Here is a 21717-nt window from a genome sequence, read left to right as displayed (position 1 = left end):
TATCAATCGAAGATACAGATTTGAGGCTCATATTTCTGACATTTTCTTCTCTCGGGTAACTTTGCCGAGAAATCGAATCTTCATGACTGCTTCTAGATTTCTTAGAATTACTTTTGACACTTCTGAAGTCCGCGAAATCGTCAAAAGAATTTTTCCAAATGGTAACAGTACCATCAACGCTCGTAGTCACGACATGCATACTGTTAGAGCTGAACCTACATGCTGTTATGACGGCTGCGTGACCTGTTCCAATGTGAGTGATGTCACCCATACAGACACCATTGCGGGGATAGTCAGGGAAGCTTCCTGGGACCTCAAAACGTCAAGATCTGATGAAAATGACTGGTTCGTCGTAGAATACCTAAGGCGAGAGGACCCAATCTTGGGCCGAGACTAGGTAACCAAACCTTGGCCAGCCTAATGATTACACGAGCCTGAGCCAAGGCTGGGGAACCTAGCCATGGCTGTTGAATGGCAACCTATACTTGAGCCAAAATTGAGTAACCTAGCTTTGGTCAATCAATGAAAAATCCAAAGTATAAGAGGAAAATCTTTTCCAGGTTGGTGACCTTCTGGAGACGACTACCCTTTACCTAACACGTCAGCCTGGTGCCACCAATGGACAAGAATACCTAAACGAACTCAGACCCCTGGTCCTAAGTTCTTTTTACCACGACTAGCTCCTTCAGGGACGTGGGAGTTTTCACTCCTGGTCACTAGGATAAGATAGGCTGAGAGGGAGAGAGGTTGAGTTATTATTTTACAAAAAAAAAAAAAAAAAAAAAAAAAATTCATCAATTTATAAAATTAGAGAGATTTATTCACTCCCACAAATAACAAAACTCAACATTACTCTATACAATTAGACGCTCAGGAGAACGTAGCAAAGTAAAAATGGCATTATTTATTGTATACTGGACGAAAGTTATTTTAAGGGATTACCACGTACATCTCGCGAGTTTTTAGTGAGATTCTCCTGCGTCGGGATATCCATGGTCCTCCTTCGATGAAGTTGTAACTTGGTTCATTGTTCGTCTTACTTGACAGGTAATGGATATCCTGGAATGTCCTGGTATCCGCAATGAGATAATAGGAAAACTTCATCAAAGAAGTGGCTCTTAGCAACCGTTGTATTTATTGGCTCAGATGGTTGGAGCATATTAGATAATTTTAATGAATGTCACAAGTGCGACTGTTCACTGCAACGACTTGTTGCCAAAAAGAGTTGAACGGCTTGACCGATTTAATTGCGGTTAGTGTCCTTGAAAGGGCATAACTGGATTTAGATTTTGAATACAATTTGGACCGAGTCAGGCGGGTAGATTTTGAGAAATCTCAAAAAGCTACCAAAAAAAATCTTTTCTTAATGTGGTTTTTTTAAAAAAATTTTTGAACGGCTCTACCGATCAATTTAAAAAACATCAGATCTTAATATCAAAAAACCACGTCGACCGCTACTAGCCCAATCAAAATCGGTTGATTCGTTTGTGAGTTAGCGTTCATGAGAGTAAACCGAAAAGAGTGTTTTTTCGGAATCACTCCAAAGTTCCTAGCTCGATTAATTTATACTTAAAGATTCTTTGTGATTCTTAAAAAAGTGCGTTGAACGCTGCCAACCGGAGAGCTCAAAATACAGTGGAATCCCTTTATATTTGACCCCTCTATACTAGACCTGCCTCTATGTTTGACCGAATTCTCTCTCTATATTAGACGATCGTATCTCCCACGACAAGTTTTTTTCCGACTTATGAAAAAAAAAACCTTAGTGTCGGGCATATTTAAATGTTAGTGACGGGAATATTTAAATTTACAACGTGAAAACTTAGTGCAGTGAAGGCGGAGCGGATAATTTTTATTTGATTCAATTCTTTTCAGATTGAAACTCACTCTAGATCGATTTTATTAATATTGCCAGTACAGAAAAACTGCAAAAAAAATTACATATGTCTCTTATTAAATAAAAATGAAAACATACTTGTACTTGGATCCAAAATTTATATTCAAAATGTTAAAAATGAATAAAATCATTTTCTTTAATTTAATGTAACGAATAAATTGTAATTTATTTTATATAATCCAATATAGAAACGGTTAAAATTTAAATTTTTTCATACTCATACGTTATATTTAAACAAGACTTCTATGTGAATTTTAAGGTTAGGTTGAGATGGTTGTTTACATACTATTTTTGTACACTACGCAATTGATCGTGCAGAGCTGCGCATAAGAGACGTAAGTGTTGCAATAGTGGGGACGTCTGGATGAGTCAAATATAGATGGATTTTATTGTAACATATAAATTTTATTTTTGAGCTTAAAGAACTCAAAAACGTCATAAGTGCAATTTTAAGCGTCTAAGTACAGAATTAGCATTCTTAATAACCATGAAAAAAAAATTTTTTTTTGCAGAGACAACGATCGACTATAGATCCGTCTAATTATGATGGCATTCCTCTACAATTACCGACCAAGAAAAAGAAACTACTACAAATTGATGATTTCTGGTTGATATCTTCATTACACTTGTATAATTATCTTAATAATCGTTTCATAATTTTCAATTGTCAATGTTATCACAGACATTATGATCCAATCGATTTTTACGAAAATATTTTCATCAAAAAACAATCATATTTTGCATGTATTATTTCTAATGATGACAGTCGTATACGACATATGTGTTTTCCAATTATGCTTGGATCGATGATTGATTTACACTTACGACCTCAACATGAATTAGATCCTGATGTATTTGGATGTTTCATCATTAATGGTTCATTAAAAATTTTACCGAATTTTCAAACAAATAATTTAAATTCTATACACATTTATAGTTATAAAGATGAACGTTGTGTACGTTGGGTTGTAAAAACCAGTAGTAATACATGTCGTCTGTACTATTCTACATCAAAATCAGAACAAGTTTTATGTGAGTTCACTGACAGCACAAGCCTAAATAACACTTCAACTGATGATGATTGTTTCTTTTCATTTTTAGAGTTTGATAAAAATGATCGAAATGATAATTCCCGTAAAAAAAATCCTGATGATTCGAACAAAGACAACGAAAATTGGATTAACTTCATTAACCATGTTAATCCTTATAATTGTAATGATACCACAGTAGAAACATACATCGATGTATTTCAATTATTGTTGAAAGACTATCCACAAATAGATGATCTAGCGAATAAAACTATTATAACTGCTCCTATGATTCTTTATCGAGTTGTAACTATGACCAAACATACGAAATTGAAACAAATTTTCGAGAGTGGTAATCTTTTTTACGTTTTATCAAAGAAAAAACACATGACATTAATTAAAGATTTTGCGAACATGTATTTGAACATTGAAGGTCAAAAGCATGATAAAATTCGATATACTTTAGATTTGACAAAACGGTCAATTAACCGGCAGACAAGGAATAGCAAAGCGTTGCTGTACCCACGCGATGCTGATTACTTTATATGTTACTTAACATGCAAAGAAATGAAAGATGCAGGTGAGACAATCAGTTTTGCTCATTATGTCACTATCACACTTCCGATCAATGAAAAATTAATTCAACAAGAGATATTTCAATCTCATGAATATGATACTCCACGTGGTTTACGTATTATTATCAATGGCTTTCTAACTAATTGTTACGTTGAAAACTCTTTGAACTCTTTGATAATTTTTAAGCGACGACTCCCAATGATTACATTTTTTCGCTTAGGTCATCGGTATTTATTCACATATACCAAGGGGTATGTCTTAGTTAAGTACAGTAGTAAATATAATATATTTGTGTCACCATACGAAGCACAAAATTTGTTTCCTGACTGTTTCGATAATTACTCGCAGTTCAGCCGTTTTGGTTGTTTTGCTCGACAATTATCATCATCTATACTAAAAACACCACCTCCAAAATGTACTGTTACAATAAATAATATACGAGGTGCCTGTAATGTGCTAAATAGTAGATTTAAAGCCCAAGCTTTTCTTACATCAATTGGTTACAATAGTGCTATTATTTATCAACGTCATGGAGAAAATGAACTACTCTCCTTAAATAAAAAATATTCGAGAATATCACTGTGTAAAAATAACACTAATTCTGATGGCGGTGAAGGAAAATTATTACCTATCGCTAGAGAAAACCATATTGCGTTTGCATGGCTAAAATACGCTGAGAGTTGGGATATTAAGCCAAATAATCAATCAATACTTAACAATTATTTCAAAGAGTTAGATGCAACGATACTTAAGTCACCGCAATCAGCCATACCACGCGACGGAAGTGAATTTTTTGGTGTCATTACCAGTATGATTGATCCACATGCAGATGCCAGCAATGAGTTTTATTTACAATTCTTAAAATCCATTTTGCCTACTAAATATTTGTTTATTGATAATCGATTCTCTCTTATTATGAACAATGATGAAAATGAAGTTAATTTGCTTCATCGGGCGACAGTGAAAACGATAACCAATATACCCGAATACAAGCAACATCTTCGAGTCTTAATCAGCAATGACAGTATAGTGATACCGCTGTATAATTATACACCATTAACCATCAGCAGTAATAATAAAATTGACAACAGTAGTACAGATACAACGTGCAAATCACCAGAACGCCTACGAAAGAAACGGAAGTACAATCGTAACAGTTATACTATAACAGCACCTCAAAAATTGTGTAATAAGTCTTTCAAGTCACAGAGGATTCAAAATTCTTCGATGTTTAAATCCATGGAAATCATGACAGAATGTGAAGATTATTACAATTTGTATACTACCAAGTTGTTCGATTTGTTATGCAGCAACGATTACACTGATCGAAATACAAATCAACTAGTATTATATTGTGCTTTTGGAGATGTTGGTGGTGGCTGTATTGAAGATGGTATTATATTGGATAAGACTTTCGTGGCTAATGCGCCAAATAAATTGATTTCAGTAACATTAGCTGTAAAATTTATGACTCAAGATTCTGGTTATAATGCACATGATAAAAAACATACTCATTTTCAATCTGACAAAGGTAATGCATCAGTGAAAAATGAAAACGATATGAATATCGGTCGAAAGAGTAGAAGAAATAGTAAATCATTACAATCCCTTAATGTGAAGTATTCACCAATCAATCGTGAAATTGATAAGTGTCTCATTTTTGGAGTTATATCTAGTAATCAAAAACTGTTAACCTTCAAGAGCAAAAATGTTAATATTGTCGAAACTAATTTGAAAACTCATAATTTTTATGTTATCTATTGTGTTGAATTTACGCACTATGAAAAAACTATAGAATCTTATTACAATGAAAGTACTAATACGTTAATAATTCACTATCGATACATGAGACCTATTGGTATCGATATGAAATTTTGTAATAAACATGGTCAAAAAGCAATTGTTTCATGCGTTCGAGACCTAAGTTATTACCGTGCTTGGACAAGAAGTGGTAAATGTATACATCCACAAGTTTTATATAGTATGCAAAGTGTTATCGGGCGGATGGCCGCTGGTCAAGTTCATGAAATGCTGTCAAATGAAGAGTGTGGATTCAGTGAAAATGGTGAAGTAGTAGCACCTATGTCATTTGTAATTCATTCTGTAGAATCGTCAGTTAAAAGTAAAATAACAGCAGCATTGAGAATAGATTTGATGACTCAGCAAAATGGTTTTGATGCAAATATGTGTACTGGATTAGCTTTATTAGCTACTACACAACATGCTGGAAATTTTACCGATAGTTATGCACGACTACATTATTTGAAGGAATTGTTCAAATTAAATGGAATAAATTTTGAATTTTTATAGTATTAATGTTGATTATGATAAATTAAAGATGAAATATTTTTCTCTATCATTTGTCAACCTAATTAATTCCATTTTTTTTCTGGAAGTTCGCAGAACAAACATGCTTAAACAATTAGATTCAATTAGATTTAACATGAAAAATTTATTAAATCCTACTAAGTACTTTATGCATATTTTTGAGACTTAAATTATTTTTATCAATTTTTATATATAAAAACTGCTATAGCAGTTATTATCAAAGTTTTTAATTTTCGCAATAGTGGAAGAAAAAAATATAAACGCGATAGATAGAGAGAGCTAAAAATACTCAGAATTTTTAGTGACATCAGAATCTAGTAACTAAACTCTTCTCCTCTCGCTAAAATACAAAAAAAATATACTATTATGGAAATCCACAGACTTAGTAGAGTCTGACGCAAAGTCCTGTTCAAATCCGATGTAAACGGAGCGCAATACTACAGATATGTTTACTGTTATCAGAACGATATTTTGAGGTTGCAAAATTTTATTAATTTTACAGACCTTTTTTCCCTTTACTAATACTTTATCATAATACTTTACATCTTATATTTCCAATATCAATTAATTATGGTTAGTAATAATTATGAATTTTATTTGAAATTAATAAAATTCACTGGCACAAACTTTAGCGACCCAGATTTTTAGATCCTGACTTTTTTCTTATGCAAAAAGTGACGTGCCATAGATCATATAAAATGAGATTGTATGGTGATCATCCAATAGATAAGAAACTACAGTTAAAAGAGATATTTTGCAGTCTGCATTTTTACAGGCTAGCCCATACGAAGTCACCGATGCTCGGAAAAAACCGATGATCGGCCAAGACTAGGCTACTTATGCTAGGTCGAGCATCGGTACTCTATCATCGCCCTATGGCTGATACACCATTGGCCACCGATCGATGCTCTTATTAACGACATACGATCATCAGTCTATCCTTGGCTGATGATGTGATGAATTTACTTTTTGCAGAACTTATAACAAATATATGCAGCAGAACTTATGAAAAATAAATGCAAAAATTGTATGTAAATTACAAAAATTTTATTTTTATTAACAAATATATTGACTGAATTACTTTTCAAGTTAAAAACTCATACCCATACACAGTAAAAAATTTTGCGTCAAAATATTTTGTGTTAAAAATTTTTATGTTCAATATTTAACACTTTTTTGTGTTGATTTAACATAATAATTATTGAATTTACACATAAAAATGTTAAATTTACACATAAAGGTGTTAAATATTTAACACAAAAATTTTTAACATTAAATTTTTTGACGCAATGACGTAAATTTTTTACTGTGTACGGAGTATCGTTCGACGCTAGGCTATTAATGATTGGACAAGGATCAGCGCCTTATGATCAGCCTATGAATGGTTCACCATCAACTGCTCTACTAAGCTTATAGCATCGACAAACGATCATCAGACGTTGCTTGGCCGATATGATAAATTTTCTGCTATGAATCTCCTCTAAATATCACATCAGCTGTTTCTTAAATTTTATTTACTGGCATTATTAAATATTTATGGGAGATAACAAACATTCTCAAACGAATAAGTTAGGTGATAACTTTACCCTTTTTATTAGAGAAAGTTTTTCAATTAGTTATTCATTAATTACTCATAAAAATTGAGAAAATAAAGTACCTATAAAGCGAATTATTGGTATGCATTGGAATAAAATACTTGTTGATCATTTAAATAGCTAAACTAAATTCGTTCTGTTAACTACGGCATGCAGCGCAGTTGGTAATGTTCGAGATTTCCACACAGACAGACCAGGTTCGATTCCCATCGCATTTTAATCTTAAAATTTTTTTCAAGGAACTTCGATACAGTGCAGCCAGATCGTGCGATTTTTTTACCCCCTCTTTAGCGTCGCGCGCGCCAGGCACACAAGTAAGTGATGCCTGTCTGTGAGTCGGAAAACCGAGCGGAGCCGAGGGAGTCCGAGAAAGGTGAACGAATCGAGGGGAATAAGCCTCCTGCCACACGAAACAGAGGAATAACTCACACAACAGTAGCTCCCTGTTGGTGTGAAATTCTCAGAATCCGATTTCAGCCGAACATACAGCGGGAAAAATTATACTTTAATTTTTATTAAAATAAATAAATAATGCTTTTTTGTTAAAAATATGTAGGTTTAATTTTTTTTCTATATAAAAAATAAATTTTTTTTATCAATAAAAATTAAAATACAGAATTTTTTTTCATAAAAAAATCATTGTTACTTTTTTACGCTGTTATTAATAATAATTTATTATTAAGTAATAATAATAATAATAATAATAATAATAATAATAATAATAATAATAATAAACTGTTATTATTTTTATAAATAATAATAACAATGGTTATTTATAATAATTATTACTAATAATTTTGGTTATTATCAAAACTGCGTTTGAGAATTCCCAGTAACCAAAATTATTAGCAATAATTATTATAAATAACTATTGTTATTATTATTATTATTATTATTATTATTATTATTATTATTATTATTATTATTATTATTATTATTATTGTTTGTAGCAACATAAAAAAAAATATTAAAAAAAAAAAAATTTGGTTGGGCGAGGACTCGATCTCAAAAGTTCTGTTGACGTAAGCTTACACTTACGCCACGCAGCCACCGCAGGTCTTGCCGATGAAAAGTGAAAACTAAGATAAAAACTGCGTTTGGGAATTCCCAGTAACCAAAATTATTAGTAATAATTATTATAAATAACCATTGTTATTATTATTTATAAAAATAATAACAGTTATTATTATTATTATTATTATTATTATTATTATTATTATTATTATTATTATTATTATTATTATTATTATTATTATTATTATTATTATTATTATTATTATTATTATTATTATTATTATTATTACTTAATAATAAATTATTATTAATAACAGCGTAAAAAAGTAACAATGATTTTTTTATGAAAAAAAATTCTGTATTTTAATTTTTATTGATAAAAAAAATTTATTTTTTATATAGAAAAAAAATTAAACCTACATATTTTTAACAAAAAAGCATTATTTATTTATTTTAATAAAAATTAAAGTATAATTTTTCCCGCTGTATGTTCGGCTGAAATCGGATTCTGAGAATTTCACACCAACAGGGAGCTACTGTTGTGTGAGTTATTCCTCTGTTTCGTGTGGCAGGAGGCTTATTCCCCTCGATTCGTTCACCTTTCTCGGACTCCCTCGGCTCCGCTCGGTTTTCCGACTCACAGACAGGCATCACTTACTTGTGTGCCTGGCGCGCGCGACGCTAAAGAGGGGGTAAAAAAATCGCACGATCTGGCTGCACTGCTTCGATAGGCTCGCCGCTCTTGTGCAACCCGAGGACAAAATTAAAAATCTACATAACAATACGACTAAAAAAAATCAATAATTTCACGATACCAGCCTGATTTAAAATTTTTTTTTCCGTTTAAATATGCTCAGCTGATGATCAGCCGATGCTCGGTTACTATGCTCGGGCTATGCTTAGTCGCCAGTCTTGGGACGATGTTGACATCCGATACCCAGCCAGCCTTGGCCCAATGAAATATCCGATTCTCGGCCGATCATCAAGGATCAGATGCCTATCATCGTCCAATGATCAACCGATCCTTATTCTTTGTATGGGAGGGTGAATTGAAATTATTCTTATATTTTTTTTTCACATTTGAAAAAAATTTTTTTCTATAGTTTTTTTGAGATTTCTCAGAAGTTAAAAAAATTTTTTTCCTTCGCAAAAAGATATAAAATGAAAAAAATGAAAAATCCAAGTTACCGATATAGTTTTGTATGATTTTCAGAAATTAAAAAAAATTTTATTGTAACTTTAAAAATTAAAAGAAACAATTTTAGAACGTTCTCAGTGTGCATCATTGTCTACTTAAAAATTTTTATAATGCTAGTAGATAAATTTTATGAATTTTATAAAAAGTAAAATATTTTGAACGACTTGACCTACTGAAATGAACTAAACAGGGTTCCAAAGAGTTCCACCAAACTTAGATTTCCAATAAATTTGAACCGATTGAAACCAGTAGATTTGAGTGATCTCGAAAATAAAAATTTTAAAAACTGTCTTTTCGAGATAACTTTTAAACGGCTTTACCGATCGATTCCAAAAACTCAGCTCTTAAAATCAGTTCTTAGCCTTGAAAAACTATGTCAATCACCAATGGTCCAATCAAAAGCGGTCGATTGGTTCGTGAGTTATCGTTGTCAAAAAAAAAAAAAAAAACGAAAATAGTTATTTTCAATATATATGCGCAAAGCTAGGCATTTTAACGGCTTGAAGCGACGTCACAAGTTTGAGGCTATAGGCAAATTCTTATCAAGATCGAGTTATTTATCCGGACGAGTCTATAGAGTCCGGATATAGAGTCTACTAGAGAGTCCTGATATAATACGAGGTCTTGATGAGAATGTATCCGTAGCCTCAAACGTGTGCCTTTACTTCAAGTTTGTCAAGGTTTCTACCTTTGATCATTGAGTATCAAACAAAATTTTTTATCATATTAATTGCGAAAGTTGGATTTGAGAGAATAGTCAAAAGTGATTAACTACTGTTCATTTTTTTTAAGACACAATAATTATGTCACACATGATTAATTAACGATAGATTAAATGTATGTGTATATTGAAGTCATTTACAAGATTCGACTGTCGCAAAGATGTTATTTTGCGATTTTTACTCCACCCAGCGAACGTTTGTCGAATTGAAAGATAATAGGACTAATCTATAGCGTGTTTTAGCAGTTTTGCAGGAACTTAGAGACAGATAGAGAAAGAGAAACAGAAGTTACTTTTCGATACTAGTGCGAGGTAAATTAACTAGACTGTAGATTGTCAGAAATTATTTTCATTGCATCCTCTGTATGTTGCTCGAAAATTCAACTTTCGCGGTTAATATGACAGAAAAGTATGTTCTGGGAATTATTTTGAAATTACTAGTTTGACCAATTTCAACTCAAAATTTCTCCATAAGGCTTAAAATACTGCGTCGAATGCTTAACCGCATAAAAATTGGTGCATTCCTTCAACAGTTATCGCGGTTTGAAAATTCGAAAAATAGTGTTTTATTAAACTTTTATCAGATTTTTGAGGTTGAAGAGCTCAAAATGACCCGAAAAATATATCTTTGAGCTTGAAGAGTTCAAAAACGTGATAAGTGCAATTTTGAGCATTTAGAATAAATTTTAAAAGTCGTAGTGATAGTTCTGTGGCGTCGATTGATGATCTGTCGTATGAAAAACATAATAACAATTAACAAACATCGTTAATCGATCTTTTTTTGATTCCTAATCCTGAAAGCTTCATAATTCTCTAAAGAAGAATTATGTGAAAAATAACAATCTGAATCAGTCACTTTTGATTATGATTGATAACACTCAGAATCGGTAGTCTGGCATCGAATAACACAAACGTAACAGGGTAAATATACCCTGAATCGACAAGTCGTTGGATATCGATACTGCGGTTTGAAAATTCGAAAAATAGTGTTTCATTAAACCTCTGTTAAACTTTTGAGCTCGGAGAGCTCTAAATGACACGAAGATTATATTTTTGAGCTCGAAGAGCTCTCCGAGCGCAGAAATACAATTTATATGTGATTTTAAGCTCCCTAAGCTTAAAGAGATAACTTTTCTATGCTTTTGAGCTCTTCGAGCTCAAAAGTCTGATGAAACTTCGATAAAACACAATTTTTCAAATTTTCAAACTGCAGTAACTTTTGAATAAATGACTTGATTTTTACGCGGTTGGCAGCATTCGGCGCAATTTTTTAAGCTCTATAAAGAATTTGTGAGTTTAGTTTGATCGAACGAAGAATTTCGGAGTAATTCTGGAAAAACACTTTTTTCGGTTTTTTTTCGTCAACGATAACTCACGAATGAATGAATCGATTTTGACCGGACCGACGGCGATCGACGTGATTTTTTGATGTTAAGAGTTGATTGGTTTTTGGAATCGATTGGTTGAGCTGTTTGAAAGTTATTCCAAAAAATGTCGGAGTAATGTTGAAAAAATCTTTGTATTCAAATATTTCGTCGAGGATATCTCTCGAACCAATCAACTAATTCTCACGTTCTTGGTGGTGATCGACGCAATTTTTTGAGCTCTAAAAATTATTATATTTCACCAAAAACGATCCGGTAAGAAATATCGAAGTTATGTGAAAAAAACACTTTTTTCAGTTTTTTGTTTCGTTTACGATATCTCTTGAACGAATCAACCGATTTCGACGAGATTAGCGGCAATCGACGTGGTTTTTTAAGGTTGAGAACTGATTAGTTTTTGGAATCGATCGGTAAAGCCGTTTAAAAGTAATTCCAAAAAAACGACTTCTGAACAAATTTTTTTTCCTATTTTTTTGGGATTTCTCTAAATTTCTCAAAATCTATCGGTCCGAATCGGTTCAAATAATCAGGAAATCTAAGTTTAGTGAAGCCCTTTAGAATGGCATCAACCGCGATAAGATCGGTTCAACCGTTCAAAAGTTATGAGGTTTACATACTTGCGACACACACACACACACACACACACACACACACACACACAGACACACACACACACACACACACACACACACACACACACACACACACACACACACACACACACACACACACACACACACACACACACACACACACACACACACACACACACACACACACACACACACACACACACACACACACACACACACACACACACACACACACACACACACACACACACACACACACACGAGTACAGACATAGTGACAACATTCAGGGAAGTTTCCTAGGACTTCAAAACGTCGAGATCTGATGAGAACTCGATTTTCGAAAAGCGGGGTGAAACCAATAACTTCCCGATTTTTGAAAATCTTCGTTTTCCTTAGCGGGAAGTTAAAAAAGTGTTTTTTGTCAATTTCTCCAAACCTTTTTATCTGAAACATTATTTTTGTTGATTGTTTCATTGGCCTCAAAAAACTACATCGTGGCTGGAAGTTGACGGGAAGAATCGTCGATTTACAAGGTACCAGGTTATGTCTCGTGGACAAAAATTAGACTGCGGTTATTACCTAGTCTAATTTCCTCTTCTGGACAAGGCTTTATTTGTTTAAAATAAGTAAATAAATTAAAATAACTAATGGTTGAAATTATAAGCGTTAGAACTTTCTGTGGTCCGATTCCAGAAAATATTAGTTTGACCTTGAGACAATCTAATTTAGTTAATTGATTGAAATAATTATTTACAATTTTCGATAAAATGAAATTAATTAATTAATCGTGGTTTGGAATTTTACAAGAAAACGGTTGTGAATTTTTGTTACTGCGCAGTACATTTTAACTGCATGTCTGAAATCTAAGGTCACGTTTACGAACGTCGTTAAAATCTATTGTGGTGAAAATAGTCATTTGTTAATTTCTATTAGTTGGGTTTAATGATTTCATAAGTTCTATTTTAATAATTCGGGTTAGGTCATGAGTGAGAGAGAGTGAGATAATTGACAAGAGGCTTCCGATAAACGGTACGGTTTCCCCTCTACTTCAGAGTCCTTGATTTTTGGTAATTTGGTAATACAGAAAATATTGGTAAAGTAATTTCGGAGGTCACGTAGTCTACATACCCGTGAATCAAGGTTTCCCCTCTGTTTCACGGGTATTAATTAAAGGATTATTTTATAAGAAAAATCGGCAATTCAATTTATAGTATGAGTGCAAGAGTGATCAATGTACAATAAATAATTGGTAACCACGAATTATTAATTTTATTATCTTCAAATAATTTCCTATTTCTCTCTACCCTGTAGATTATCTCTCATGTTCTTTCCGGTTTCCAGAACACCGTTATAACAACCTAGTGGCGCCCTTAAGACTAAAATCTAATAATTTCATCGTATTTATAATTAACATCGATTTAATATATAAGGCAACTATTGAACGAAAAAATAAAATGTCCGTTACAACATATTACAGAAATGTCAATGTCCTTATTCAATCCGTTAACATATCTCAAATACTCACTTCTCTAATCAACAATCTATAAAATGCTACAGTATGTCATGTTATCAGTGCTAAGATTGTTTAATTTCATTCGGAATTATACTAGAAGACGATCAATTTAAAAAAGCTATGAGGAAAAATTCAATTTCATTATTCCATTACTATTTTAAACGGAAAATTATAGTAGACTTGCAACTGATTGTATTGATATACATTTGACATTATTTACCAAAATTCTGATACGCCTTTGGATGATTTACTTGTTATATTTATCGAATTAATTAACAATCTCTTTCAAACTGTTTGAAAAAATAACAAAATACTTGTAACCAATTAAATGTCTCAAAAATAGTTTCTAAAATGCCATATGAATTTGGATTTTGCTTAAAATATATTCCTGCTAGAATAATTCCAATTTCTATAGCAATAATGAATCCGTGCAAAACCAACCATTGGAGCTGTATTATAGGTAAATTCTAGTTAAAAAATATATATATTATACTTTCCTGAATATATAATCAAGATCTTAAAAACTTACATTTTATGAAAAAAATTCTTACCAGTATCGTTGCCAATATAAGTAGAATGTTGTGTTCTATCCCGACAAATGATGTCATCAATTTCAAATCTCGTGGAATTAATGAGGAGTCTAGAAATTGATAGGGACCAAATTATTTATTTTTATCTACTATCAAATAAACAACTTAAACGCAAACAAAGTGAGTGATTGTTTTATTAGAAATAACGGCAAATACCATTATGGAAACTGCACGACTCACAATGCGCAGCAACAGTCAGTGCTTTACAATCGAAGTACTTTTATTATTGTACTCTTGTTAGTTTACAAAATTTAGTTCTTACTATTACTCAGGTAGAAAGGAGTTGTTGTTGTTGTTGTTGTTGTTTTAATTAAACATATTGTAGCTTGAGTGCGAGTGAGAGAATAAGCAAGAGTGTATGAAGTATGTAAGTATGCTGTTTAGAGATGGGGGTGAGAAGGGACCAAGAGGCCCAAGTAATTTTAAAGGATAGTATTGTAAGTTAGTCTAATACCACCCAGGCTAGTGAGCAGTTGTATATAATTTTCCCTTATCAATAAATCTATTATTATACTTTTAAAAAATATTGCCTCGTGCTGTAATTTCTTTTGATTAATATAATCTAAAAATCTATATTCTACATATATGAAATGTATACAAATTTCTAAGCATCCTACTATAGTAAAGAACCTGAACCATTGTTATTGACGAAAGACTTTACATCAAAAGAACCACTGATTGTTCTCGATTGTTCCATGTTGAATGAATCATTAAAGTCAGGACCTGTAGACATTCGTCTAAAGTTTGAGTGTGCAGCAGCGATTCCAGACCAAACCACAACTTATTGCCTAATCATTCATGATCGCATTGTAAATTACAATCCAATTAGTGGAAATGTATGCCGACTTGTGTAATATAATTTTCTTATGTTCAATATAATAATATAGAAATAAAAAAAAATTGTTTCATTATTAACCTTTCCAATTTAATCTTAAGTATGGTCTTCATGGCTCGTTGAGTCAGGGTGTACGTTGCTTTGTACCTAAGTAAATATAAATTGTAGGGTCTAGGTTCGAATCCCCAAGCCAACAGAACCACGAAGACCATACTTTTTGTTTTAAAATTGAAAATGAGAAATTAATAATAATATATATTAGCCGAAATTAAATTCAAACTTGTTAGATGACATCATCCATTCCACAGAAAAATTTAAAATTCTAAGAAAGTGACGTCATCGTTTTGATGTAAAAAATATTTTTAAAATAATACAGAAGAAGAGGATTTTGGGAAAAAATTACCCGTGGAGGGACAAGAATTTCCGAAAAATTTCAGAGAAAAACTACAAGAAAACAAAATGGTCGACTTTCATATGAACAAAATGCCCAACTTTCATGAAATGGTCAACTTTTCTAAAAACAAAATGGCCGACTTCAACGAAACAGCTGACTTTTGTGAAAACAAAACCCGGCCCGGGGAAAAAGGTTTAGATCTGACCAGATATAATTATATCTGGTCAGGTCTATTTATATCTGATCGGATATGGGATTGGAGACATGAGCAGATCTAGTTATATCTGATCAAATCTAAACAGATATGACCATTATGGTACTGTTTAAGATCCTTGTTGATACAATATTGATGAAAAAGTCAGAGGACTAAGATCAGGATAAATTCATTAGAACTTCATGTTTACTCGCGACGTTTCGGCTTTTATTAAGCCTTCCTCAGGCGTTCTGAAAAATGTATCACAACAAGTTATATAAATCAAAATATCTAGACAACAACTACAATAAAAATAATCAAAAATTATTCCCTACCATACACAGTTGCTCTAATATTGTCAAACATAATCCTTGTCATGATTCATTTTATAAATACAATACACTTATAAAGAAAAAGTTTCCAGGATACATCAAAATTAACAAAAATTAGCAAAAAATAATATTGTCAATAAACCCAATCGTTCAACTAGGTTAACCTTTTGTAAAACAGTCGCTGAACCGCATGTGTGTATGAGTGTACGCGCATGCGCTCCCCGACTAGATTACAATGTATTCAACTGAAACTACTTAAGTCATAGAAATAAGCGAGTTCAAAATTAAAATAAAAAACTGAGCCCTAAATTCAATTGAAAAACCCAATAAGACAACAGTGTGACAAAGATCGTCTAGCCTAACGAACGGCTAACCAGGACCAACTTAACACTATTAACACTCTCTATCACACATGACCCACACCAATCTTCACACACATAACCCACACTTGTATGATTTTATTTTATAAATTTTATTTTAAACAAAATTTATTTAAAATTTTAATTTAATTATTCAATCATTAGTATTTGGTGAAACAATAATTTCAAATTTATAATTAAATTCCAAAATAGCTTGAGCTAACTATTACAATTATTCAAATTCCGATTACCAATTTTAATTCTGTATTAAAATATTAAATAGATTAAAATTATTGGATTAGATTAAAATTCCTGACTACTTTATTACCACGGTCTTAACATGACGACAATAATTTATTAAAACAAAAGGTCTTAATATCTAGAATTAATAAATTAAAATTATATAGACAGAGGTCTCAATATTCTGTAGAAACATAAATTATTCAATCTGAGACTTATTTTTGATGATTACCTTAATCTAAATAATTTTTAATAACCAAGTTGAAAATTGTTAACATATACTTAATGATGAAAATTAATTAGTTGTAATCGATTTTTCCTATGAAATTTTCAACACGAAACAACTAATTTCTTGGACTTAATGTCCACTCTATTAACTTTTTAATTTTCAACAAAATTCAATTTATTTAATTCACGGACTTAATACCAAAAATGAATTTTCACTTGATAAAATAATTTTACAATATGAAATATTTTCAATAATTAATTCTTAATGAAATATTCTTAACAATTTTCTAATAGTTTTATAAATTATAAAAATCGACAAAAGTCGAAACATTCAATTTCGTTAGCTAGAAATTAATCAATTTTTCTTAAGTTAATTATTATAAAAATTATAACAATAAATTAAACGAATTTTTCGGATGTTAATTAATTAATTGATAAATTTTTGGTTGTTGAATTTTTCCCGCAAGGTCGATTGAGTGATTCTCGGGTATAAGCCCCCATGAAAATCACTCAATCCAAACTAGCAAATGTTCAACTATTATTTATTAATAAATTTTATATAAAACAAGGAGAAGAGGTAAAGTAGACCGAGTGCAAACCGCGGTCCACTTCTTTTCCCACAGAGTAATAATTGATACCTTGACGAATAAAATGATGATCTAACTCTCTTATTGAGGATGAAGTCCTAGTTGTAGTTGACTTCCTTCGTCTCGTCACTACTCCGGGGATCGGTCCTTCTCGATTTCCGTGGCACTATGTCTGGCGGTCACACTACTTCTCCCTTTTCCACTGCACGGCTCACCTATTTTAACCCAAAACTACCCCCTCCCTTTAGGCCCGAAGATCGAAACGCGCCAGTGCTATGTCGAATAGTTATCGATATCCGGTGACATCGATTTAGGGTAATTTTACCCTGTTACAAGATTATCAATTTATCGAATATACCTGACGTAATTGTCGTTCTGGCAGTAATTCTCTCTGCTGCATATTAAATGACTCTTCAGCAATTTTAACAATTTTTTTAAAAGATTGCAAATTTTCCTCCGAAACTAAATAAAATAAATTAAATCAATTACTAATTATAGTTTAACTATAATTATTAAAAACTAAATGAATTTAAATACTATTTCAACGTTGAAAATTTTATAATTAAAAAATAGCTGTTTTCTAATTATATAAAGTTGTAGAAATAAATGAAACCACCATAATTATCGATTACGTAAAAACTCACATAAGTCAGCTTCCTCAGATTTACTCAAACAATTGGGTTTCATATTATCATTTGTCCTTTTATTGTAAGAAAACTTATTTATCGCTCGGTTAAACATTTTTGTTGTAATTATTTGAATAGGACCAACTTTCTCTCTAACCCAGCCTGTAAAACAAGTAATATTTATTGTATGCATTTTTAGTATTTATGATTTTTGGATAAAATTAAGAAACTAGGAAGTAGAAGAATAATGAAATGTTACAATTTTACCGAAAATTGCATTATACAATTGGTTATCTATTTGTAGACGTTTGTTCTCATTAGACCCTTTAGTATGTCCTTTAGCTGTATAATTTGCAATATTGTTATCGTAAACCTCTTTAAGTGCAAATCTAACCATCGACTTCCAATCACAACCACCGTTTTCTTTTTGACCCGTTTCTTCAATATGTGTTTTAACATGTGTAGGAAAATAAATTTTGGAGTCTTCACTTATTTTAGTCTTAAAAAAAAATAAAATTAATTACCATGATTTTATTTTTGAAATTAAAATAACCAATTCATATTAATCATGGAAAGATGCCAAAACTAAAACAGTAGAATAGACAAGAGAATAATTATTTAGAGCTGATTTACTAATTCTAAGTTTTTAAAATTTTTATCCTCCATGAAAATCATTATTAAGAAATATTCTTCGTTTTTGAACTTATGAATGTTTAGTTTGAGCTTTCTTTAATTAAAAATAGATAAAAGAAGTTAAATAAATTTTGAAGTGTACCATACGTTCTCCTGGTGAAGTATAGAATTCAGGTATTTGTAAAAAGTTGATAAATATAAATTTTCTTATTAAAAGTTTATAGCGAATGTGCAAATTTAAACATTGTATTATTTTACCTCTTATGTTTTGGAAGATTGGCGATCATATCTTTGATGTGATTCAAAGGCTCGGGCCATTGATTACTCTAGCATTTTAATAAAATCCAGATCCGTCTTTCTTACTAAAAATATAATTACCTTATGCCATCAAATTAATTCTCTTATAAATAATTGTCTTAGATTAAAGTAGCAAGAGCTCAGATACTATTTATTGAATTATTTTATTTTTATTAAAACATAATATTTAAATAGTTGGTGGTTACTCCATCTTTCATTTCTCGGTGACGATAATTAGTAATGATAATAACCAACAAATAAACAAAGTGGAATTAAATAAAATTGAAAATATTAAAATGTTTTATATATTCAATTTAGAATAACTGCTCTTGAAATAAAAATGAGGACTTATTATTTTTGTTGATTTAATTGTAAAGAATTATAAATAAAATTTTTTTAAAATACTAAGCTGGAAACATTAAACAGCCAAGAGACCAATGAATACATCATTTTTAGTTTCTTATTATCATTCATCTCACTAATTTATTCAATTTACTTAAATTCGTTTTTGGTTAAAAATTTTGTAGTAAAATTATTTTTTATTGTTTGAAATTAGATGAAATATATTTGTTTAATTATTTATTTGATTTCTTCAAAAGAATATCCAAATACTAAAACTATAAGTTTGTTTGATGTCGAATGTATGATAATAAATTAAATTAAAATAATTTATCTCAACTTATTAATTGAGTGTTATGATGTTTCCTATTCATTATTAATTAATCAATTCACCATTAATTACTAAGCGTGACGTAATAAGAAATTCGAGATTTAGAAACATAGTGTTGAATAATTTAATTTGAAGTCAATAAATAGTTATATATTTTACTGAAAAAAAAAACTGGAACTAAATAATTTATTTAAACCTTCATTTTTTAAAAATGTAGCTAGTGCTCCAATACTTAGTGCCTTGTCTGTGACTCCGAAATCATTTATTTGGTCAACAGATTCATCGACTCTAGCAGAAGCTGTTGATTCTACAGCCAATTCTTTTTCAGCGACTTCTACAATTGTAGTAGTTGCAGTTGCAGCATAGCTGGTTAATGGTAATTCCCAAAGTCGAACAATGACGCTTGCTTTCTTTTTTGATTTTGGTTTAGAAGAAACTTGCAAGATCGGAGTGTTGCAATCTTTTTCCAACCTACTTCCTATTTTCAAAATATCATTGGAAAGAACTTCATTGGATACATCACATGTTTGCCTAGTTATTTGAGAGTTTGTCTCACTTATCCAGTTTAAATTTGATGGATTAGTCTCGTAAGAAGGATTCCAAATTGGAGCTAAATCTAACTCATCAATCAATGGATCGCTATCACTGGGCTCAACCAACGAGTGAGAAAAACTCAATGCATTAGTTGAATCAATATTATTCATGTAGTTAACTCCATTAAAATTTATGTTATACTGTCTAGCAGGATAAACATTTGATGAAGAGTTCCCTTGAATGAATAATCTTTGCTTAGCATTCTCAACACATTTTTCACTCTGCTTGTTCAACTTATCTGTCACAGGTTTATGTTTAAATTGATTCATTTTACATTTGTTTTTGTTTAATAATGGTGGTTGTTCGATAAGGAAAATTGCTTTTTGTTGACAAATTATTTTTTCTAATTCACAACTATTTTTTTTTTTCGAACTGTTTAGTTATTTGCTGTGACATATCCATCGTCTTTTTTTTTGGTCCATTACGTTTATTGAGTACATGTTGTAGGATTCATCACAAACATTACCCATAGTGTCTAATCTAATATTATCAAGTTCTTCTAATGTCTCTACAAAATAAAAAAAATATTTTCATATTTAATATTTTATATTTTTATATTTTATATTTTTATATTTCATATTTTTATATTTTATATTTTTAGATTTTTATATTTTACATTTTTATCTTTTATATTTTCATTTAAAAATTTTTTTTATTAATATATTAACTAATATCTGAAAAAACTTACCACCAAATTCTATTATTTTACCGAAGTAAAACTTTTTTTTTCCATCACTTCCTTCCCATAATAACTTTACTGTTTCACCTTTTAGACGTTTTGCTTTCGGAATTTTGGAGAGTTCAGCAATTGTTTTTTGCCCATCAATAACCCACCAAATCAACGCATATTTATTTTCATGGGCTTTTTTAGTATTGTTGCGTTTTTTTAAAGGCATTTTATTATTAAATAAACATAATTTATAATATAGATAATGACTTAACGCAGATGTAGATAGAAAACAGAAAACAATACGACTTAAGATGGCTGCTAATAAAAAAAAAATTCTGTCTACATGGACTCGCGCAACGCTGCCTATGGCCGTAATTTCGACATAGCTTAGTCGGTAACTTAACTATTTATTTTATCAGATTCTGAACCGCATGCGCAGTTTGACTAAGTACATATAATTGCTTATATATTTAATAAAAGAACATTTGTTGAAGTGTATTAGTTATCGGAGTTTAAAAAAATAATTAATATTAAAAATATGGAAAATAAAAGCTTGAGAAAAAGTTATAATGACTATTCTTAAAAACAAAAATTAGAATATTTGAAAAGTATTGTCGATA

At 30.9% G+C, this 21717-nt stretch overlaps 3 protein-coding genes across 3 annotated transcripts in view; 1 reads left to right on the top strand and 2 right to left on the bottom strand.

Annotated features, from left to right (window-relative positions):
* The window catches only part of LOC141525929 (uncharacterized), a 37694-nt gene extending 30848 nt beyond the window's left edge, over window positions 1-6846 (top strand). Inside the window, exon 2 of the mRNA XM_074240632.1 lies at window positions 2410-6846. Within this exon, the coding sequence (XP_074096733.1) occupies window positions 2410-5811 (3402 nt within the window). The 3' untranslated portion in view covers window positions 5812-6846. The remainder of the gene's footprint in view (window positions 1-2409) is intronic.
* The window catches only part of LOC141525893 (uncharacterized), a 56264-nt gene extending 37976 nt beyond the window's left edge, over window positions 1-18288 (bottom strand). Inside the window, exons 1-3 of the mRNA XM_074240585.1 lie at window positions 18252-18288; window positions 17659-18069; window positions 14401-14489 (exon numbers count right to left, since the gene is read on the bottom strand). The gene's annotated coding sequence lies outside the window, so the exon portion shown is untranslated. The remainder of the gene's footprint in view (window positions 1-14400; window positions 14490-17658; window positions 18070-18251) is intronic.
* A 1020-nt stretch (window positions 18289-19308) lies between these two features.
* Window positions 19309-21364, bottom strand: LOC141525946 (uncharacterized). The gene is made up of 2 exons (XM_074240651.1): window positions 21116-21364; window positions 19309-20935 (listed from the first exon to the last, which is right to left on the bottom strand). The coding sequence occupies exon 2, from the start codon at window positions 20694-20696 to the stop codon at window positions 19989-19991; it is 708 nt and encodes a 235-aa protein (XP_074096752.1). The 5' UTR covers window positions 20697-20935; window positions 21116-21364; the 3' UTR covers window positions 19309-19988.
* Window positions 21365-21717: the final 353 nt, after the last annotated feature.

Source organism: Cotesia typhae, unplaced genomic scaffold (genome assembly GCF_013202065.1).
Source record: "Cotesia typhae breed Kobodo isofemale line unplaced genomic scaffold, CoteBio_Ctyphae contig_28, whole genome shotgun sequence".
NCBI lineage: Eukaryota > Metazoa > Arthropoda > Insecta > Hymenoptera > Braconidae > Cotesia > Cotesia typhae.
This window is presented reverse-complemented; position numbering and strand designations above follow the sequence as displayed.